This window comes from Rhinatrema bivittatum, chromosome 1 (assembly GCF_901001135.1).
Source record: "Rhinatrema bivittatum chromosome 1, aRhiBiv1.1, whole genome shotgun sequence".
NCBI lineage: Eukaryota > Metazoa > Chordata > Amphibia > Gymnophiona > Rhinatrematidae > Rhinatrema > Rhinatrema bivittatum.
The window spans coordinates 385,825,574-385,849,640 of NC_042615.1; the positions used below are offsets into that span (position 1 = coordinate 385,825,574).

General features: G+C 43.8%; 1 protein-coding gene across 3 annotated transcripts in view; it reads left to right on the top strand.

Moving 5' to 3' along the window:
- The window catches only part of LOC115091242 (low-density lipoprotein receptor-related protein 2-like), a 271,760-nt gene that overhangs the window by 57,657 nt on the left and 190,036 nt on the right, over positions 1-24,067 (top strand). For all 3 annotated transcript variants that reach the window (XM_029601348.1, XM_029601358.1, XM_029601367.1), the window contains exons 4-6: positions 12,657-12,884; positions 14,777-14,890; positions 19,905-20,024. In XM_029601348.1, coding sequence (XP_029457208.1) covers positions 12,657-12,884; positions 14,777-14,890; positions 19,905-20,024 — 462 coding nt within the window. The remainder of the gene's footprint in view (positions 1-12,656; positions 12,885-14,776; positions 14,891-19,904; positions 20,025-24,067) is intronic.

The following is a 24,067-nucleotide window of genomic DNA, read 5'->3' on the forward strand; positions in this document are numbered from 1 at the left end:
GAAAACCTTCTCCATTACGGGTACCTCCCCAACATCCTCTTCAGTAAACACCGAAGCAAAGAAATCATTTAATCTTTCCGCGATGGCCTTATCTTTAAGTGCCCCTTTAACCCCTCTATCATCTAATGGTCCAACTGACTCCCTCACAGGCTTTCTGCTTCGGATATATTTAAAGCTTTTACTGTGAGTTTTTGCCTCTACAGCCAACTTCTTTTCAAATTCTTTTAGCCTGTCTTATCAATGTCTTACATAATTATTCCTTAACAGCAGCTCATTAAAATATTGCATCGGGTGCCCAGAAGACATGGCTGGGAGCACATTTGGAAAACAGGAGCTCAGTACAAGTGCCCATTTTTTTTAACATGCATCTTATTGCATCAGCCTCAGGGTGATTGAATCTAAAGTTCCCAGGTATGGAGAGCAGAGAAATGTTCATTTATGTATTTTAATATCTTTAATCTTGAGTATTCATCTGCTGCTCTGAAATATTTTGGTGGTAGGGGATTTTTAAAATGTGTAACTAGAATGTTCATCTGCTTATTTGAAATATATTGGTGGATTTTTTTAATATTGTATTTGAGGAATAGTGGTGGCTTTTCCATTGTTGCACAGCATACAGTACCTGGTTTCCAGTAGTTTTTTTTTCTCTGGCTTTTGTTTCTTATGGTCTCTTCTGTACTTGAGGGTCTGTCCTGCATGTCTAAACTGTTTTCAGTTTATTTCCCTGGAATTTGTTATAATGAAAACTTAAGTAGAAAAGCTACTTTCTACTCAGTTTTCAGACCAAAAAATAGTGATAAAAGTCCCTGTACATGTGACAGAGGTGAGATATTGGGGCCAGTGCATCCATTAGGTGAATTTAGGCAGTCACCTATGGTACTGAAGAGCAGCCAGGTAGTATCATGAGCAGAGCTGCTCAAGGCAAAGAGTAGATTAGTCAGGCTGCGAGCAGCATACAGTGAGAGGGGTTGAGCATGAAACTGGCAGGGGGGGGGGGGGGGGGGGGGCGGCAGCACAAGGCAGAAGCTGCCTAGGTACCTACTACCCTTGCACGAACCCTGAGCTATCTTGCTAGCATGTAGATAACTACAGCAACCTTTTTTTTTTTTTTTTTTTCCTAATAGGTGTATTAGGGCCTGGTGTACCATTTTGAAGTGTTTCCTTCTCACTGGCAGGTGGTTACTGTTTATCTGGCAGTTAATGTGTTCTGGTATGGCAGGTTTGCTATAGGATAATACTTGTGTATTATCCTATAGCAAACCTGCCATATCCTATAGTTCAATTAGTGTTTAGAGGTGTGCTGATGCATTGCTGTTAGTGAGGTGATACCAGAACTTGAATGGTAAGGGAAGTATCCTAGTTCTGCTTGGTACCCTCTGAGGGAGCTTCTGTTGAATGCAGGATATTGTAGAACTTGAGGTGTAGGGTTTGGGATTCTGTCCTATCCTGAAGAGGCTTCAGACCTCTTACAGAGAGCTTTTGCTTGCTGTTGAATGACATTTTTATTTTTTTTTATTAATGGCAGAAACTGTAGAGTTCTAAAGTTGGGGGGGGGGGGGGGGAAGTCCTGTTGATGCACCACCAATGTACTTGCCCAGCACCTTGCAACAATAGCACATTTTGGTCGCATTTTTATTCAGTAAGGGGTAATGTGTCAAACACGCATCCAACCCCCCCCAAAAACTAATAGCGCCCACAATATGCAAATGCATGTTGATGGCCCTATTAGTTATTCCCGCACAATTCAGTAAGTAATGTGCAGCCAAGCCACACATTTTACTTTCATAAACTAGCAGCTACCCAAAGGTAGGCATTAATTTCTGCTGACACTGGGAAAGTACACAAACTGCTTTTCTGAACACCCTCCGACTTAATATAGCAATATTAAGTCTGAGGCCCCAAAATTAAACTTAAATCAGATCGTGGGATGAAAACTGGACGCTCAATTTTGCCGGCGTCTGGTTTCCGAACCTGTGGCTGTCGGTGGGCTTGAGAACTGCCGGCAAAATTGAGTGTCAGCTGTCAAACTCGCTAACAGCTGCCGCTCCTATCAAGAGGCGTTAGGGACACTAGTGTCCCTAGCGCCTCTTTACCGTGGGCCCTAATTTTAAAATTTTTTTTTACTGAATCACACTCACCAGAGTAGCCTGTATGCATGCTGGGAGAGCAGGCACTCGCCCGCTCTCCCATGACTTTTACTGTATCGGCCTGTATGTGACTCCGAACTGGGGTCAAACTAGTTTCCTTCTTATAGGTCACATAGGATGGCTGCATGGGAATCAGAAAATAAAATATAATACTTATAAGTATAGAAACATATAAATGACGGCAGAAGAAGACCAAATGGCCCATCCAGTCTGCCCAGCAAGCTTCACACACTTTTTCTCTCATACTTATCTGTTTCTCTTAGCTCTTGGTTCTATTTCCTTTCCACCCCCACCATTAATGTAGAAAGCAGTGATGGAGCTGCATCCAAGTGAATATCTAGCTGATAAGTTAGGGGTAGTGGGGGTAGTAACCGCTGCAATAAGCAAGCTACACCCATGCTTATTTGTTTTACTCAGACTGTTATACAGCCCTTATTGGTTGTTTATCTTCTCCCCTGCCGTTGAAGCAGGGAGCTATGCTGGATATGCTTGAAGTATCAGTTTATTCTTCTCCCATGCTGTTCAAGCAGAGAGCCATGTTGGATATGCATCGAAAGTGAAGTATCAGGCTTATTTGGTTTGGGGTAGTAACCGCCGTAACAAGCCAGCTACTCCCCCCTTTGTGAGTGCAGATCCTCTATTCCACATTTCCTCTTGCTGTTGAAGCTAGAACGATGTTGGAGTCACAGTAAGCATGTGTACATTTATTGAATAAGGGTATTGTCTCCAGGCAGTAGCCATCATTCTGGTGAGTCACCCACTCTTCATTGGCGGCCTCTTGACTTTATGGATCCACAGTGTTTATCCCACGCCCCTTTGAAGTCCTTCACAGTTCTGGTCTTCACCACATCCTCCGGAAGGGCATTCCAGGCATCCACCACCCTCTCCGTGAAGAAATACTTCCTAACATTGGTTCTGAATCTTCCTCCCTGGAGCTTCAAATCGTGACCCCTGGTTCTGCTGATTTTTTTTTTTCCTACGGAAAAGGTTTGTCATTGTCTTTGGATCATTAAAACCTTTCAAGTATCTGAAAGTCTGTATCATATCGCCTCTGCTCCTCCTTTCCTCCAGGGTGTACATATTTAGATTCTTCAATCTCTCCTCGTACGTCATCCGATGAAGATCCTCCACCTTCCTGGTCGCCCTTCTCTGTACCGCTTCCATCTGCTTACAGGACTGCTTTGCTGCTTGGGGCAGAGAAAGCTTCTCATTGGGAGTTATCAAAATCTTCAAGGGGAGGGCTTATGGGTCTGTTCCAGATCTTCTTAGGTACCTTGCAATGCATCTGCCTGGAGCCCTGAATTCCTTTAGAACTTGAGTCTGTACCAAATCCAGAGTTCCCAAGTATGGGGACACTTTATGATGGGGGAAGTAGGGAAGCAACTGCTTCTAGGCCCAAAAAGGATCAGGTTAGTCCAGAGAATAACACAAGATTCTGAAACTGAGCAAAAGTTTACTGAAATGTGCAAAAGCTAATCTCCTGAAACTAATCAAATCTGAATTGCTCTTTAGAAAAAGACCAAGTTTCTTGAATCTTTGGCACCCCTTGCCTCTACCTGCCTTACACATAGGGGTGGAGGCACTTCTGTGGTTTTTCTCTCTCCCTGAGTACCTGTGTTGTGGGTTTTTAAGGGCTGCCTAGGCCTTGTATATCCTGAACTTCTGGCAATGGAGGATTCCCAAAGTTGAATGATAGGACGAGTTGGTCCTTGTTCAGGGAGTTGGCTTCTACTCATCCCAACTACATCCAAAATCCCTTACTGACACTAGCAAATTCTTCCTCTAACAAAATAGCACAAACAAGCTTGCAATTTACAAAGATTCATGTCTCTTCTACCACATTTAATCCTATTCCACTCCGTTTTATTCTTAATCCCATTCTTAATCTTTTTTCACCTTTAGTGGTCACTAGCCTTGAAACTGGAAACCTTCCCCTCCCTCAAATCTGCCATTTGTCCTGTACTTCATAAAAACAAATTAATACATTTAATCCTGATCTCCCATCTGAGGCCAGTCTAACACTAAATAAAATTGAGAAAGAAGTCCATTTCCAACTCATCTTTTCTGGATAGGTTTTTTGTTTTTGGATGTAAAACAACCTGGATAATGTAAAGGCTTCAGCATTAAAACTGCAGAGATAGCCTTGCAATCTGATAATCTCAATTTAGATAAACAATACTCATCTCTTTAGACATGAGTACTGCTTCTGATCACAAACTACTTTTAAATAGTCCATGATATAGGAGTCAGATCAGGTACTTTGAAGTCTTTCCTAGATGAAAGATCCTATCAAGTTGTCTGGAATAATATTACCTCTAGCTCCAGACCTCTCAGTTGCAGAGTCCCTCCCCCTGGCTCTCACCCACATATTCAATAGTTACCTTGCTCTCTGTTAGCTACTTTAAGAAAAGTCTAACCTTTGAATTTATACACTAATATTCAAGCAGTAGCTTCCATCAATTTAAATACACCTAACCCTTTAACTGATTTCAGTAACTATCTCATAGAAATTTCTCACTGCTTAAAAGCTCAGTTAATCAGAGAAAGTCTAAATCTTTTTTTTTTTTTTTTTTTTTCTACCCCAAAAGCTATCCTGATCAACCACCTTATCCAGTTATGGAAGGCATTTCAATACTGGTCAATGAAGTCTCTAACTTTAGGTATTAGGATAGATAGTGATTTACCATTCAAATTACACATCTCATAAGATTCAATCCTTCATTTTTATTTGTGGATTACATCCTTTTGCTGCTAATGACCTTAAAACCATTGTATATCTTAGTCCTCAGTAAACTTGATTATTGTAAAACACTTTCCATGGTCTTACCAAACATTATTTCCTTCATTACTCTTACCATTTTTTAGGTTAAATTTTTAGCTTATTCATGCACATAATTTTTATATTGTCTTTTCAGTAGCATTCTGTACAGTTTTAATTGCCTAAGATATTTAAATTTCTATGCTTTTATTGTAAATTGCCTTGATTTACTGGAGTAAGAAATGGCAAGTTAATTAGGTTGAGTCACTGTCTGGGAAGAATGTCTGTCAGAGGGAGCAAGACTGTGCTAGGACTATATAGTTAACAGGGATATTGGGAACAACTGCACTGCTGAGTGTAGCAATGGATCTGCTGGATGCTACTCTCCCCCCTGTGAGCAGATATAGATTGGGGAAAAAAAACCTTTCAATTAAAACCCATCAGAGGACTTGTGTTGCTGCAGAAACCAATAGCTACAGGATTAACCACTGAAGCTCCCCCCACCATGACCTAGCTGAAACAAGAAGGCCAATTAATTGTGGGATCTTATTTACATGAGGATCTCCTGGGTTAGGTAGAAGTCTGAGGCTGAAAATATCCATGCAGCTGGAATATATTGGCCTCCCATCAGAGAGGTTAAGTATTCAGATGGAGGGGGCCTACAGTGAAATAGCCACTTCAGGGCTGACTGCTGCAGTCTCTAGGCAAATGGACTTGAGACTAATGTTTAGAATTTCCTTCAGGAAGAGAAGAGACTCTCTTCCTTATTCTCCCTTCTCTGGATGGCTGCAGCAGCCCAGCCTATTTCAGACTTCTGCTTGAGTTGGTCAGCTAAATACTGCTCCTATGTTGGGCTGGGCAAAGTAAACCCTTGTTGCCTGGGACTGATGGCAAGATTGTGCTCACATCTGCCCCCCTAGTGAGGGAAGTGGGGACTTTGGAGCCGTCTCCTACCTCAATATTAACTGAAGTTCTCTACACGTTATCCCAACTTCAAGGGCCCCAAGAGATGGTATAAATACCCATAGACTGTGACTGGGGAATTAGTTTCCTGTACTCAGGGGGGACTGGTTTAAGGAAACAATTTCAATTGTAGTCTGCACAATTATCTAGTATATAAAACTGCATGCAGGGGTCTTGTTTGTGCTGGAGAGTCTTGGCTCATTACTCAGGTAACTCCTTCTTAATACTCGCTACTATATACCACGGGGGGGGCCACAAAAAATGTGTAGTTCTTGGGGTAGGAAAAAAATCCTCCAAAGCTGGCAAAAATGGATGTCTTAACAGAGAATCCTACATTTTTCTCTCCCAGGAGTGAAGACTCAATAGATCTCAAATTGATCTAACTGAATTCAAATGTCTCTGGAATTCAATGATATAAAGGAACACCGATCTCAATGTCTCTCTTGGGACAGGATCAGGGCAGCAAAATTGTTCTTGGCTCTAACAAGTTCACCAAACCTGTCCTGGGGGACCTCTGCTAGTCTGGTTTTCAGGATATCCACAGGTTTGCATGTACTGCCTCTCATGCATATTCACTGTGGATATCCTGAAAACCTGACTGGCTGGGGGCCTTCAGGACTCTTTGCAACCACAGTTCTAACCAGAAAGCCTTTATTCCAAAAATCACTAGAAACTCTGCTGTGGGTTACCACCATTCCTCCATCTTCCAGGGGTTTGCAGAGGAGCAGGTCTTCCCTATCCTGGGCCCCACAGGGAGGTGTTCCCATTGCCTCTTTCCAGGCAACACTCAAGGCTTTTTCTAATCCCAAGGCAGTATAGTCCAGTGAATGGACTGGAAGGGCAGTTCCCAATCTCTTACCAGGAACCCCAGGCAGGGCTTGCCTGAGTCCAGAGTAGGCCCAAAAAATTCAAATCTTAAAACCTGCCTGCATTTGTCTAATGCCAAAACTGAAAATCATTGCTTCCATTCTGAGGGGGAAGCCATCCAAGCTCCCTCAAAGGGAGAAGCACCACTGAAAGGTGGAGATAGTTGGGAGGCACTTATCTGTCCCTAGTTTAAATTAATACCACTGTTAATGAACCCCAGTGGGTCATTATATTTATATCATAAGTTGCCATATTTGCATTAGTGTGTTGCTAGATACCTGTTGGTATTTAACCACATTTTCTTTTTATTCCATCTTCTGTTTTCCTGTTTGCCTTATCTTTTTTCCTAAAACTTATTCACTTTCCTGTGCATAACTACATAATTTGTCTTCCAGTAGGAATCTACTTGAGGTCTGGGGTGAGTTGGGGACAGAGTAGGCATGGGGCTCATCTTCCAGTCTCTATATAGTAATATTCCCCCCCCCACCACCCCATTTGGGTGTACTCACTAGGATAGGGTGGGTTCTTCAGTGCAGACACCTCCCTTGGCGCATTATACTCTAAGGCAGCGCTTCTCAACCGGTGTGTCGCGACACACTAGTGTGTCGCCAAACACCGCCAGGTGTGTCGCATCTCCCGGTGTCCCACTGCCCCATTGTACTTTCCTTCTCCCTTTTTCCAGCCCCCGTGGTCCAATTGAAAGCTTCCTTTCTTCCTACCCCCACTGCCCAATGGGAAGCCTCCTTCATTTTGCCTTCCCCCGCGCAGGCCAATCGGAAGCCTCCTCCCTGCCACCTGCCAGTGGTAGTAGGAAGAAGGGAGGAAGCCTTTGATTGGCCAGTGAGGCAGACATGGCACTGTCCGGGAGTGGGGTGGGAGGAATAGCAGTGTAGGACCCCGACGAAGCAAGGCCGCTACGGGAGCCCATCCCCGTAGCGGTGAAGAGAAAACCCAACCCCGACGGTGCAAGGCCGCTACGGGAGCCCAGCCCCGTAGCGGTGAAGAGAAAACCCAACCCCGACTGTGCAAGGCCGCTACGGGAGCCCAGCCCCGTAGCGGTGAAGAGAAAACCCAACCCCGACGGTGCAAAGGCCGCTACGGGAGCCCAGCCCCGTAGCGGTGAAGAGAAAACCCAACCCCGACGGTGCAAGGCCGCTACGGGAGCCCAGCCCCGTAGCGGTGAAGAGAAAACCCAACCCCGACGGTGCAAGGCCGCTACGGGAGCCCAGCCCCGTAGCGGTGAAGAGGAAAACCCGACCCCTAGCGACGAAGAGGAAACCTGACCTCTGACTGAGGCGCCCATCCCCGTGGCGCCGAAAAAAGAAGGCCCGCCGGATTAAAGCCACGGCGGAACCGGAGCCTATCCCTGCAATGAAGGAAGAAGTTATTTTTGGTGAGAGCTGGTGTGTCTGTGGGTGTGAATGGGGGCCTGGGTGAGAGCTTGTGTCTATGGGTGTGATTGGATGCCTGGGTGAGAGCTTGTGTCTGAGGGTGTGAATGGATGCCTGGGTGAGAGCTTGTGTCTGAGGGTGTGAATGGATGCCTGGGTGAGAGCTTGTGTCTGTGGGTGTGAATGGATGCCTGGGTGAGAGCTTGTGTCTGTGGGTGTGAATGGATGCCTGGGTGAGAGCTTGTGTCTGTGGGTGTGAATGGATGCCTGGGTGAGAGCTTGTCTGTGGGTGTGAATGGGTACTTGGGTGAGAGCTTGTGTGTAGGGGTGTGAATGGAAGCCTGGGTGAGAGCTGGTGTGAATGGGTGTAAGAGCTTTTGTGTGTGAGAGCTTGTATATAAGAGAACATGAGTGTGATTGAGAGAGAAACTGGTCAGGAAGATGACTGGTGTGAAAGAGACCGAGACTGGTCGTGGGGTCTATTTGGGGGTGTGTGTGTGAGTGACTGGTTGTGGGTGCTAAGGAAGAAGATTGAGGACAGAGCTTCAGCAGCCCTTATTGCTTCTGGTTAGTGCTATTGGCCTGGAAGGGAAAGGAGTAGGAGAGTTGCTGGAGAAGGTAAGTAAAGGTGGCTTTTTAAATTTATTTTTCTTGATTGACTGCCATTTTAATTATTGGGTATTATGCGATGTCTGCTGTTTTGAAATATTTTATTGATATTTGGACATGTTTTAATAATTTTTATGAGTATTTAATTGAATATTATTCTGTTCAGCAGCTGCTTTGTAACATTTTTGTTATAACTTTACAATGATTTCTGTGTGGGGCTCTGTAGCAGCTTGGCTTATTCTGTTTTCCCAATAGGAAATGTTTTAGTGTTTAGGGCCTGGTTTAATAGTTGTATTTCTTAGATAGGGTTGTTACTGTTTGCGTGTGTTCCGTAATACAGGTGTAACTTTGTGCAGGTTAGTTTGTGTGCATTATTGCAAATCCTGAGTCTGTTAGGTGCTATATTTCTCTTTCCATTTCTCCAGGTTCGCACTGTATGCAGAGTGGCTTTTTTGGTTTTCCGTTCCAGTTTGTCTCCATATTTATAATTTGTGTTTTTTCTGTACTTGGTGAAGGTCAGTTCTGGGTGTGTGACCAAAGTGAGGTGTTTTACTAGCATGTAGGCATTTGTATCAATCTTATTTGATGTGTTTTCTCAATAGGATATGCATTAGTGGTAAATTACTGTCTTTTCATAAGGAAGGCTATTGTGCCTGGTAGTAAAGGGAGTTTGTTTTGCTTTTACTGAGATGTCATCAGAACCAGAATATCTTTTTTTTGTATGGTGAGTTGTACGGGTTATGCCCTAGATCTGCTCTGCACTCATTGCTGAGGGTTGAGGGGAGTCCTGTGGATGCAGAGTGCATGTTTACACTTAGCCCCGTGATGGTCACATGTTCAGTGTGTCACGCATATGAGAACCATTTGTCAGGTGTGTCCCGGCCAAAAAAAGGTTGAGAACCACTGCTCTAAGGTGTATGCTATTTCCAGTAGTGACTGAGCAGTGCACGAGAGGCTGCATGTTCCCAGATTTCAGGATGTCTATGTGGGAGAAAAGGATTCTCCCAGCTTGTGAAGGCAGAGGACCCCATTGAACAGGACTCAAGAAGCAAAATAATCAACATTCATATGCTATACTTGTTTCTAGTTTGTATTGTCAACATTTTATCTATAGAAACTTACATGAGCCTTGGAACACCCAGTTCTGGACCTGTCTGGGCTTTTTTTTTGACAGATTCCCTTGGGCTATATAGCTTTGCTGTCCCATGGAAGAATCCTAATCTAGAGTAACCTCCATGTTTTCCTAATCCTAGTTAGCATTTGAAGCTGGCCCCTTGTCTATTTATGGATGTACCTGGAAACAGGAGTTACATAAACATTGCAGCCCCTGAGGAATATCTCCTTGGGATTGGTAAAGATTGTACTCATGCTTCACAAAAAATGCAATCTATATAGATCTAGTACACCACTAGAAATCTAGTTTTCAGCCTTGCAGGTACTCTTGAGGGTTGAGCATTTTCTCTGGAGAAATGTTTTTTCACTTCCCATATCCAGGAATATTCCTGTTATATTGAGGGCAGGGGAGCAAATCTTTCCACTTAACATCCCCAGAGCAAGTCAAAGCACACTACCCCTGCAATTGCTTCTGAAAAGACTCCCCTGCCTCGAATTCATTGTTGAATCCCTCCAAAAGGAAGAGATTCATATACATGAGGCTTGTTCTTAATCATGCAGTTTGACGCGTTAAAGCGATGCTAACAAAGGGACCCTTTCAATTAAATTCACAAGCCTTTTTTCCCCTTACAACTGTGGGGACTCTCTGGTCACACACTAGATGGCTCTTGATACCTGCCCTGATGGAATAATATTCCTGTGCAACAATTCCCCTTGAGGCTGGCTGTAAGTGGAAGCTTCTTAAGCCACTAGCCAGGCCGCCTCCCTCAAGTAGATTAGTCAGTGTGGTCAGAGTTGGAACTCTCAATGAGAGCATTTTTTTTGTTTTTCTCCCTGGCTATTAGGCTCACTAACCTAACCAGTGTCTTTCAGAGGATATTCCTTTAGTGCACGCCTGCCTGACAGTCAGTCTATAAGACTTCAACTTTTGACTAGTTAGCTTTTCTTTGACTGCTTGAAACCCTGAGACCACTGAAGGACAAGTCCCAAAGCTGGGGGCTGAAGACTTGGTCTCATCCCCTCCCATAGAGGTAGCAGTGACAGCATTCACTGCTTGAGTTTTTTTTGGACTTTTGAAGTGTTCCAGTTTGGCTTGTGAAACTTTTTTTTTTTCCCCATTGTTCTGGCTCAATAAAAACTTCCCAAGTTCTCATCCAGACAGCTAACTTTCCTCCTTTAATCAGTATCCAAACAAAGATCTTTTAAGTGAATCATTTATTGCATAGATAATTCTTCCATTACTCACAATTATTGGATTCAACTCGAGGTAGCCTCAGACGAAGATCCTTTTGGCTGGAAATGGGTGGGAGAGGGAGGAACAGAGGTTTCTTGAGATGCAGGGTAAGAAGACGAAGGTTTGAAGCTGATTAGTCTTTAGAGTTTAAAGCGGTAGGAGAAATGTAAAAAAGCTGTTCGTGTAACAGAGGTTACAGGCACGTGCATCTTCTACATGGCGTGGCTGAGACTGGCTCACAATCTTGGAGAGTGATTACAGGAAAAGTCCCCACAGGCTGGGGCTAGGGGCGAGGTCCATGGTAGCGAGCCTAGGATCCATGTGACACAGGAGAGGACATGAAGGGCAGTCCCTTCAACCAATAAGACCCCTAAGAAGACCCAAGTTAGATTGAGAAGGCATGCAGACCCTTTCCCAATGGGAGGAACAGAGGGGAGAGGGCTTCTGTTAAAGGCAAAAACTCCCTTTAAAGGCAAGGCTCCCAGGCTTTCGTCCTGGGTTACAGAAATGTCATGAGTTCCCAGGAGGGAGGGGCTGTAGTAAGCACAGGTGGGATGCAATGTATACAGACACAAACATGTACCCTTTACTGGGGACAGAACACCCATCTCTCCTCACATTGCAGCCAGGGCTGCAGGAGCTTGGTTCCTGTTCTTGGTCATTGGACCTTTCCCTTGAAGGCCATTTCAGATCAGGAGAGAAGGAAAAGATCTTGAAATCCACAACTGGATCTCCACTCATGATACATGTTGGAGAGAAGAAAAATCTGGACATTTGGCCCTAAGGCAGAATCTTTCTGACTTGACCCTCTTCACACATAGGTGTTCCCTACTGTCTGGGGCAGCTTACCCATGCAGCACAAGTGATAAGTGAAATCCCATAGCTTTAGGTAGAGCACAACTACACAGAGGAAAAAGCTCAAAGTGAAACTTCCCCAGTGAAAGCAGAAATTGGATACTTTCTAAATTGAAAAATCAGTAAATCTTTGAACACCTAGTCTGTCTAGCCTGTCTGACCCTGCAACACATCACAGATCACCAAAAGGGAGCAACAGTAAATTTGCACACTAAAGGGAAATCCACACCACTGCTGGGCCAAGGAGGTCTGTCTTCACCCCCATAGAAAATCCACCCCTTGGGACAAGTGAGAAGGGAGAGATTGGTATTGAAAACGGCCGCAGAGAAATGTTTGTACCCTTGGATATGGTACAAATCCAGAAAGTTATACAACTTATTCACATACAGGATACAGCACTAGCCTTTGAGATCGGCAGAGAAAGGAAATCACATTTAGCAAGGTAACTTTTTTCTTTTCTATTAGCTTCATATTCCTGCAGTTTAAGTGGACAACTGCTGTACAAAGTGCACACAACTAAACGTGTCTTATTTAATGGAGACATTCCAAAACAGGTTTGGCAGTATTTGGCATGTAGTCAGTGTGTATATAGGGTACTAACACTTCATGGTGAAGAGAAACTGGTAAAAATACTAAACATCTCAATTCTCTGTTCCTACCCTAGTTGCCTTATCCTTTGTCTTGCATAAGGCATAACACGTATCTTATTTTGTGTGACAGAATGTACAGGTGGGAAGAAACCATGTCCAGGGCATTCCCAATGCATTGATACCTGGGAAATCTGTGATGGCCATAATGATTGTGATGATGGATCAGATGAAGCAAACTGCCCTGAAAAAAGTTGCCTGGAGCATCAGTGGCAGTGTAAGAACAGGGTTTGCATTATGGAGGCCTGGAAATGCAATAACATCAACAACTGTGGGGATTCTTCAGATGAAGAAACATGTGGTATGTTTTTCTGATCCACTTGTAATTGCCATGCATTTTCCCTAGTTCTAGTTGTCATCTTCCATCTGGGGGGGGGGGGGGGGGGGTCATGCTAGTTTGCAAAGCTCTACATCTTGATCTAATACAAGACATTGTAGCTTGAACTGTATCAAATTGACATTTACTAAATACTTCTATCTGTACTCTAATTGTGAATCTTCTTTATTCAAAATGTTAGTAATCTGCTTGTCCAAGTAGGGATATGTGAGAGGGGCAGGCAGGGGGTTGGTGCCATATTAGGAAGCAGAACAGCATTTGTCCTCCATTACCCCTTCCCCCTCCTGTTCTCTGCAAAGGAGGAGAAGATGGGAAGCAGAAGGCTCTTGGATAATAGCATTGCCTGTCCTCATGCATGCTGGATAATGGGGCCTTTACTGTACCATACAAAGTATAGCTTTGTCACCTAAGAGTAAACTAGGCAGCACCTCTGCTCTGGGGTGTCCTGAAGACTGAATTGAATCAGTCTTGCTCCACTATCCAAAATGCTTAAGTTATACATTGATAAACTTAGATTCTGCCATTCCTAGGTACTGCTGGTGCTCCATCCCATCCACCTCTCTGCATAGGGAGGACCACCCTGCATGCTGCTTGGGAGGGGTTAGAACTAGAAGCAGAGGGCTACTGAGATCTTCTTCCTAGCTGCTCTGAATATCTTCAGCCAGCTTGCTACCTCTAGATTTTTGCCACCATTGGCACAGGCCTGTCTCTACAGACAAATCCAGGCTTGCCTCTGAGGACTGTCTGAACATAAATTCTAAAGTCTGCCACCTTACAGCTGACAAACTATCCAGGCGATCTTTACCAAGTAATGAGCTGGCATTTTATATTTTTACTATGAAGTATTGCAGTTGTGGCATTGATCATACATGGCAGAGGTTGCATGCTATAACTCAGTGGGGAAGAAACTATAAAACTCGTCTGTACTGCACTGTTAGTGCTAGGGATCTCCACCAGTCCTACTTTAAGAGAGCTTTTTTTTTTTTGCCAGTTTCTTGGAGTCTTTGTATTAGTTTTTCATAACCTTTTCATAATACATGTTGGACAAGGTTTAAAAATAGATTTGAAAAAAAACTAGCCAGTTATGCCAAAGGGGCATCCAGCTGTTTCTTCCTGTAGGCTGGGTCAAGGCACCCCCCTCTGCATATGTGGCATTAAGCCAATTAACCATTAAAGAATACATTTCAGGCTACAAAGACAACAGAATAAAGGGGTAAAACTTTCCAAAAGACATGTCAATATTATCTTATAAGAGTTATTGTAAGAGCAAGAACTCCTGAATGCCTGTGGTGTGACATGGCTAGCTTGAGCTTAACCTTGCTGTTAAGGTAACCAGTTTTGATGCTCCCTACTGAGAAGTGATGGTACAATCTTGCACCTCTTTATTTCTCTCAACCTTTTTCTTAAATATAGATGGTTGGCCTTCATACTGCTTTTAACTGAAGGTGTTAAAACTTTACTATTGACAACTTAACTTTCTATTGTATACCTGTCTTCTCATTGTGTAGTGCTGCAAAAAAATCCAATCTTTCACCAGTACTTGAGAGCATATGGGAACATTGCAGAAGGGGGTACTGCAGTAGAGGCATCACTTTGCCAGCCCATGGGATTTTATGTACACTCTAACCACCTCAATCACTGGGCATTGTATGTCTTCCTCTGACTAAAGACAGGACAGTGTTCTGAAATGGAAGGCTCCCATTTAGCCATTAACTCTTTAAATCAAGTGTCGTTGCTTGCTTAACTGATGCACAGAAAGGCAAATGCTTAGCTGCTTGTAAAAGTGCAGTAATAGCTTGACATACTGTATGTCTGGTTCTGAAGCCCTCTCTCCCCCTCCTCCACTCTGTAAACAGTCCCCTGTGTTGAAGGCATGCACAGATGTGGTGATGGAACCTGTATCATGGAGATGCTGATGTGCGACAGGAAAGCGAACTGTCTTGATGGAACTGATGAACCAAGCACATGTGGTAAGCTCCTGTTTATCTCTGTATACTGTTCTGTTGTATCTCTTGCTGAAAGGCCTTGTTGCAGGTCTATATGGACAGCCCAAATTCAATAAGGTAAGAGTACCTTTAGTTTCACTTCTCCTTATGTGATACCCTTCCAGCCCACTGATATCCCTCTCTAGCTATCTTTTTTTCTTCATTCCTTTCCTTCCTCCACTTCCCCTTACTGCATTGCCCTATGCCATGCTTCCAGAAGGGGAAACTGAGCAGGAAGAACCCATTCCCTAAAAAGAAAATCGTGGAATAATGCATACTGTCAACCCACATACAGGAGAGGTGTTCCAGGGTGAGACCACTATGGAAAAAGTGTGCAGACTTTCAAAACTAAGCATAACTTCACCTGGTAGTACCCATAGAAAAAGCAGGTATGGTCTCTGAAGTTTTCACAGGGCAGTAATCAAAAAGCCAATCTCTTCATAGTTTTGTTTGTTAGTGTAAGTACCCAGGATCACAACAGTATGGGCAGCTTGCTTCTGCCTACAAAAGGTGCATCCTTGAAGGAAAGCTGTGTTTTGAGCAGAAGAGCAGCATTTTATGCCACAGTACCCCCATTTAAGGCTCCTTACTTCCAACAAATGTCCACAGGACCCACCATGGCAGTAGAGAAGTGTATTTTCAGTCTTTTTTTTTCCTAAACAAATCCCAGGTCCAGTTCAGTGGGATATGGAGATTTAAAACTTTCTGACTCTTTTTCTTTCAAGCTAACTTTCAACAGAAGATGCAAAAATCTTTTTGCCAACCTTTCAGCTCCAGTTCTCAGCCCAAGAGTCAGTGCCCACATAGCAAAAAATTTGGAAAAGGTGAAGATATGTGCACAGTATCCAGAGGAAACAGGAAAGTAGCACCCCCATGCCAGTCAGGTATCCAAAAGTATGAAAAACTGAAAAGTAAAGAGAAGGATCAAACTAAAGCAGGGGTGGCAAACTCCAGTCCTTGTGAGCCACAAACAGGCCAAGTGTTCATGATATGCACACTGACTAATGCATGAGACAGCTGCAAGGACTGCTGCTGTTGTATGCAAATCTCTTCTGCATATTCATTAGGGATATCCTGACAACCAGGTTTGTGGTCACCCCTGAACTAGAGCTTCAGCATTTTAGGTACTGTTAACAAGGAACTTAGTGTCTGTACAGAGTCCTGAGGGACTAGTTACTGGTTAAGGTATTTCTGGATTGTGGTTCTACCAAATGGAAACATTTTGACAAACAAATCTAAGTTCTTCAGTAAAAACAAATCTTGATTCTTTTAAATGGTTGACACAACATCTTGGCACTGGATGATATTTCCCACTTCTGACAATATCCACTAAATGGAGCTTGAAGAGTGGACTGTGACTTAGACTCTGTATCTTATGTGTGATCCTATGAATCTTAACTTATTTCCCAGCTTCAGGGTTACATATGAGAAATGTAGCTACATTTAAAGTCTTATCAAATTTAAGGCCATTTTCTACTTAAACATAAATGTCATGCTGTTTTAGAGTATGATCCATAGAGCCCAGCATCCTGTCTTGGACAGTGGCCAGTCTAGATTGCAAGCTAGGGATGTGCATTGGCTATCTGCGGAACTTATTTTTTGCTATCTGTTAAATACGTGGGGAGGCGAAACGCATCGCGACTCCCCACATATTAAACAGATTTCTGTTTTATTCAGCCTCCTAAATAAAAATTTAAATCCCCCACCGTCCTGACCCCCCCCCCCCCCCCCAAGACTTACCAAAACTCCCTGGTGGTCCAGCGGGGAGTCCGGGAGCCATTCCTTGCACTCACACCCTCTGTGCTGGTTTCACGGCACCGATAGCCTGTGTCACAAGGGCTACCAGTGCCATTGGTCAGCCCCTGTCACATGGTCACCGGCACCATCTTGTGCTCCTACCATGTGACAGGGGCTGACCAATGGCACCAGTAGCCCTTGTGACATAGTATGGGCAAAGGCTATTGGTGCCATTTTGAGTCCTGGCATCGGACAGCAGGTCACTCTGGGACCCCAGTTGGACCCACAGGGACTTTTGGCCAGCTTGGGGGAGGGCCTCCTGACCCCCACAAGACTTGCCAAAAGTCCAGCAGGGGTCCGGGAGCGACCTCCTTGCACACCGGCCATCCATTGCCAATACTCAAAATGGCACCGATCGCCTTTGCTTTCACTGACACACATAGTGAGGGCAAAGGCGATAGGCGCCATTTTGAGTCCTGGCGGACAGCGATTTTGAGTCTCAAAATGGTGCCGATAGCCTTTGCCCATACTATGTCACAGGGGCTACCGGTGCCATTGGTCAGCCCCTTTCACATGGTAGGAGCACAAGATGGCACAAGATGGCACCAGTGACCATGTGATAGGGACTGACTAAAGGCACTGGTAGCCCCTGTGACACAGGCTATCGGCGCCGTGATGAAACCAGCAAACGAGTGCAGCGATGGCTTCCTGACTCCCCGCTGGACCACCAGGGAGTTTTGGTAAGTCTTGGGGGGGGGGGGGTGTCAGGAGGGTGGGGGATTATAGTTTTAATTTTAGCTGGGACAATTTAACTCGCCGTAGTAACGTATTTACAGATCGACAACTTATTGAATTCTCCATACTTCCACATGAAATGGAATTGACCCCCCACAAATACGTATCACATACGCAACAAACTTTTTGGCTGCACATCCCTATTGCAAGCACCCAACAGAGCCACAATATTTGATCTATTTCTATCTCGCTCCAAGGGATAAGTTCTCATTTTCCTACATCTACCTGGCTAATAGCTGTTCATGGACTTTTCCTTCAGGAACTTGTCAAATCCTCTTGAATCCACTATGGTTATCTTAACAATATCCTCTAGCAAGATTCCATAACTTGATTGTGTGCAGAATACAAAAATTTCCTACAGTTTGTTAAATCTGCCAGTTAGGTTTGACATGGGACATGACTGTTCCTGATTTGCCCATTCTACCCCCACTCATGATTTTATAAATCTCATCTCCTCTGTCATTTTTTTTGGAGCTCTTTAACTTTTATCCATAAGGAAATTCTTTTTTTTTTTGTAATGACTGGGCCTGCACAGTATTAAAGGTGCACTCTTACCATGGATCTATACAAAAGCATTATGATATTTATTCTTTGCAAATCTAACACTTTATTTACCCTTTTTTATTGCCACCATAGCCTGAGCAGAAGATTTCAAAGGATTGTCCCCAAGGACTTGAGGTCTCTTTCCAGCATGGTGACACCCAACATGGAGCACTGTATACCTATAGTTGGGATTCTTTCCCTATATGCATTACTCTGCATTTATCTACATTAAATATCTGCCACTTAAGACACCTAGTCTCCTAGTATCACGATCTTCTGAAATTCTTAACAATCCACTGCTAAGTTATACTGAAGACAATTTTGACACATGCAAATGTGATCACCTCTTTTCCAGATAACTTTCATATGAGTAAATAGCACAGGTCCCAAATAGGGACACTCCATTAATGGCCTTTCAGAAAAAAGGTTCAGACTTTTCTCCCCTACCAGTCTTCTGCTGTAATGGCAACCTTTTATCCCTTGATTCTCCCATACTACATTCCTCCCTTTTTTCATGTCTGTCCCTCATGTCTCTGCTATTTAAACAGTCTTTCCCCAGCTGCCCCTCACATTACTGCTTCAAATATACTTCATCTTCTGACTATTCCCATTGTGGAGCTAGGAAGGCAACCTTCCGGTGACTTGGAGGGAGGTTGTCAGGCAGGGCCAGCTTGTGAACTAGGTGGTCACCTAGGGTGCCAACCATTGGAGTATGAAGAGCAGCCATGTGGGGCCAGAGCAGAGCCCATCTCGCTTGCAGCTGAGAAGACTTGGTGGGCCATGAGCAGAGCCCTGTCCATATGCCTGTGGAAGGAAGTTGTGTGTGGGTAAGAATCCCTGCTCCCCCACCCCCATCAGCTAATCCATGACAATCTCGGGGCATCTGAAAATCAAAAGTTCCAAGGTATAGTAAGAGGTTCATCTTATATCCTGGTTTGCTTTAATTGGGTATAAATATTTGATGTGCATGTTATATTTCAATTTTTGTTTTGGTGCTGGAAAACATGTCTTTAATTTGATATTGTCTATTTTGAAATATTCCTTTTACTAGAAAAATTGTACTATTGTATTTCTCTCTCCATTTTGTTAATTTATGAATGGCAGTGCTCCCATTGTTCTGCTGTCCAATCTACTTTTTGTCCGCAAACTTTAATTTTTACCTTATGGTCTCATTATTCTGTGTTTTTGGTGGTTTTCTGTTCATGTGTGATCAAACTTGAAGTATTCTGCTTAGTGTAGGGTTCTCTAGCAGCTAGGCTTGTTTGGTTTCTAATAGGTGTATTGGGTGATTTATAGCATTGCATTTTTATAGGCAGGGTTATGATCTGAGCACTAGTACTTAGTGTTTCAGTATGGGAAGTTTTACAATATTGTAATGCACTTTACTTGTGGCTTTGAGTACAAAGTCTACGCCCAACATGCATTACAATAGGTCTAATTCCATATGGGTTCCAAGTGGTTTTTGCTTTTTAGCAGGGTTTTCTGTTTATGTACACAGCAGTGCATGTAAATATATAATATACATACTGGAAGTGATACTTCTATTTCAGCATACTATACTATTTGTTTTGTCCATGTAAACTCTATTATAAATGCATAACTTGTGTTTATTTTGGGGGAGGGGGAGCACAAGGCAGAAAGCTCACCTAGGCCCTGAATATCTGGCAGTGTAGGAAGGGTGCATATCATACAAAGACTTTGGTCCTACTGAGTTACTAGTACTTCAGATGCATCTGATAACTGTTGTACTAGGAATTATTTATAGCAAAGTAATGACAATGTAGTAAAAAATGGAATAAGTCCTCTTATCTATTTACAATGTTTTCTAAACTTAACTGCTAAACTAGTTGACTCTGGTGCTTTTATAAGGCCTGTGCACATCAAGTTTTAACTGCACTAAACATTTTTGTGTTTTTTAATTTAGGTTTTAATTGTTCTTTGGACAATGGAGGCTGCATGCAGGAGTGTATGAATACAACATGGGGTGCAAAGTGTTCCTGCAGAGCTGGTTGGGAGCTTCATACAGATGGGCAGAGCTGTACTGGTAGGTCTAAATTTAACCACTTGATGTATGCAGAAGGAAGATGCTAAGGGGCTCACTGGTAAGACCTGATCTTCAGTACGGTCAACTAGAAAATGGCTAAAATAACGTGGCTGCCATGTTTATTTTGAAGGTAAAAAGTCCTCTATTCTGCCATGAGGAAGAGTAATAGCTCTCAAACTAATCTAGTATAAAAGTAATTATACTTCTTGACTAGCACTTCAAAGCTATTACTATTTTCCTCATGGAAATGGGATGCTGTGCTTGATGGATCTTGGTCTGTCCCAGTATTATGTAAGATGAAGAACAAGGTAATAGGGTAGATGAGGTGGGGGATGGAAGAGGGTGGCTGTGTTGGGGCAGCAAGATACTTCCATAAAGAGGAAAACAAAAGGACAGATAAGAAATTGGACATAGAAGTGGAAAGATGTCAGCATCATAGAGGGACACTGTATCTGAGAACTTATAAATCAAATAAGGAAACATAGAAAAATGGTACTAGAGAATGAGAAACTGGAAGGCTGAGGAACAAGAATGAAGATGGTAAGCAGTAGGACATGATATATTTGAAAGTAGGGATGTGCAATCCACAACGCATAAGTCCCTATTCGTTGTATTTGTGGGTTCATGAAACGTATTGCAATCCACCACGAATAAAACATTAGTTTGTCTTGGCTCGCAGTGATTTCTTAGCAGCTATTTGAAATAGGCCATGTGGCAGTATCCATAGCAAAAACCAGCCCTTTCCTGTGAGTCATAAATGACCTCACAACCCTGTCAAAGTAGGCCAGACAGGTTGGCAAGGAGATGAGAATACAACCTATCAGAGCTAAGTGTATTTTTCTAATGCAGCCAATCGCCGCTCTCACTCAATACACTACTGCTATACTATTTATACATTAAGCACACGGCATGCCATGCTCTCTTTGCAGGGGTGGTCCAGGGAGATGGCTGTACTCAGCTAGTCTGAGTGTCTCAAATCTGTATTTGCTAGCTACTTTGATAGAATTTTCCATTGAAAGACTTCTTTGTTTTTGCTGCTGTACCAAGCCAGGCTTTTTTAACTACAGGTTTTTAAACTCACTCTGTGCTCTCAAGCAAAGAAGGCAATGCACTTGGGTGTCAGTGGGCAGTTTTGCAGATATTGGGACAGCAGTGCTCTCTGAAGCCAAATCCCAAGTAGGACTTTTTTTTGGAAGCAATTCTGTTAATTGAAATCCCTAGTAGACAGTGACATTTAAATCCATGTTAGGGAAAACTAGATGTGGTAGAGTGATTGGGACTGGCAGAGGAGGCATTTCAAAAGGCAGTGACAGTTCCCCATTAAAGTTAAAGGGACCTGTTCAATCTAAAATCTCTGGAGGGCCAGGCAGTTCCATCGGGGGGGAAAAAAACCTGAAATTTAAAGATGCATCGCAACCACCTGTTTCTGGCCCTGTAGTTTTGGAGGTGAGGGAAGGGAAGGCTGTCATGCAAGGTGACACCCAAAAGCAGCAGTGTGAGAGCAGATTCGACTTAGCGTTGAAAATGTAGCGCAGAATCATTTTGTGTAGGATTCTCATCAGAAATGGAAGAAGTAATAGCTGACGAAGGTTTAGGAGGTTTAGTTAGTTCACTTAGCCTCCATTTCAGTGCTGCATGGGAGAAATGAAACATGAGGAAGAGCAGTCAGCACAGGCACAGAGTGACTGATGCCCCTGACATTGCTTCTCAGGGTGCACACACTACTTCAGTTCCAGTGTCAGCATCCACCCCAGAGGCTATAAAGGGATCACGAAAAATCTGCAATCTGGAGCCACTTTAAAGTGAGGGAGGACCCGCATTTTACTCAGTGTAATTACTATGCCAGGGCTATTAGCAGAGGCAAGCAAATGGGACATCTAACTAATTTTGGCATGATGCATCATATGCAGAAGCAATACCCAGCAGTACTGCCATCTGGGGATAGTGGCAGTACCAGTCAGGGACCCCTTTTTCCAGACAGCATAAAGCGGTTAAAAAGGAAGTCATCCCATGCCCTCAGCCCCTTCTAGCAGTCAGGGGGCAGGCCAGCAGCCCCCTGCCATGTGGCCAAAGCGACAACCCACCATGGAGGAAATGGGGTATTTGGTAACGCTATCCCGGGGAAGGAGGCGGGCAGCCTCAAATGTTGTAACCAGGAGCATTGGGGAAATGATTGCCCTTGATGACCAGCCCTTGCAGATAGTGGAGAATGTGGGTTTCAAGCATTGCTGAAGGTCTTGGTTCCAAATTACAAAGTCCCCTCCAGAACCACATTTAGCAGAAAGGTCATTCCCAGCCTGTACAACCAGTGTCAGTTGCATCAAAGTGCTGCTAACTAAGGGGAGTGCATTTCACCTGTAATATCTGGACTGCTATGAATGCTGCACACTCTTACCTTTCCCTGACAGCACACTGGTGGGACCTGGCAGGGACAGGCAGCAGCTCTATTAGTGAACAAATATCAGGGTGGAGGTGGGCTTTACTGCACACCCACCTGACGGACGAGGCCCATACCTCAGTCAATATTCTAGCATGCATCAGACAGATGCTGGCGGGCTGGCAGCTACACCAGCGAGACAGGAATCTTCAGGCAGGGTTCTTTGTCAGACAATAGTGCAAACATGGTAAAGGCAATATGCAATGGGTGCTTTCAGAACATCAAATGTTTTACACACTCTGCACCGGATAGTGAAGTCAGCTCTGAGGTTGGAGTCCAGTCACTAAGAGAATGAATACCTGCATACGTTAATACACAAGTGCAATAACATAGCACACTTCCACAGAAGTGTGAAGGTGGGGCAGGTTCTCCGACAAAAGCAGACTGATTTGGAGATGCCTCACAAGCATCTCATTCAAGACATTGGCACCCGGTGGCATTCCACCTATATGATGCTACAGAGGTTAGTGGAGCAGCAGATACCCCTTCATGAACTTTCTGGTACAATGGACATAGGTGTGCCTAGTCCCCTAGGGCATCATGATTGGTTAGTCATGAGTCAGCTGGTAAAAATCCTGCAGCCCTTCAAGGATGCCATGGAGGAGCTGAGTTCCAGAAGTGCCACCTTGGCTGACATCATCCCTATAGTTAATTTTCTGGAGGAAAATTGAGGGCTTTAAACAGGAAGAGGGAATGACGGCTGAGGTGCTGCATTGTTTCTGCTTTTGCAGAAGCAGGTGCAAGAGAGATTAAGGCCTTTAACAGAAGACCACACAGTCTTGCCACAGTCTGATCCCCATGTGAAAGGGAAACTCGCCCTACAGTACAAGTCTCACATTTGTGAAGGACCTGCTGTTAGTAAAAGGAACAGGAGCACCATAGGCATGAAGCAGAGGAGGAAACAGCAGGCACTTGAGTAGTGCAAGACCAAGCAGGAGCAGCACTGTCAGCAACAGCTAGTACTTCTGCTCCACTTCAGTATGCCAAAGCCATGTTGCCCATAAAAAAATCATGTTCTGGAATGGGCTAGAGAGCAGCTAGCATGAGTGACTCAGCCCACTCAAGCAAAGACACCAGCACAAATGTCAGTGACACAGTATCTCTGAGCTCACAGAGGACATGCAGACAGATCCACTGGCATATTGGGCAGACAAGTCCACTGTCTGGCCACATCTAGCCAAAGTGGCTCAGCAATGTCATGTCCACCAACCAGTGTCCCCAATGAACATGTATTTTCAATGGCAGGGGATATGAGCCCTCACTGCTCAAGGCTGGCACCAGAGTTGATGGAAATGCTAGTGTGTTTGAAAATATGCCTTTGATTGGGTTTCCAAATTTTCCCTGTGAATGGCAAAACGAATAAAAGCAATTGAAAGCCTTGCATCAGCTCCAACTGCCTCCTATGCTCCAGATATCAGCACATGTTCCTGACCTGAAACGCTGTGCCTGAGTTCAGTTCTAGTATTTCTAATTTCAGTTTCATGTATTTGTGCATCACTACTTTCCAGAATATTCTTTTTCCTGTTTTGCAACATTTGGAATGTAAGAACATAAAACTGTCTTAAGATGTTTGGAGCTTGCATATTTCATATGCTCAATAGTTTTC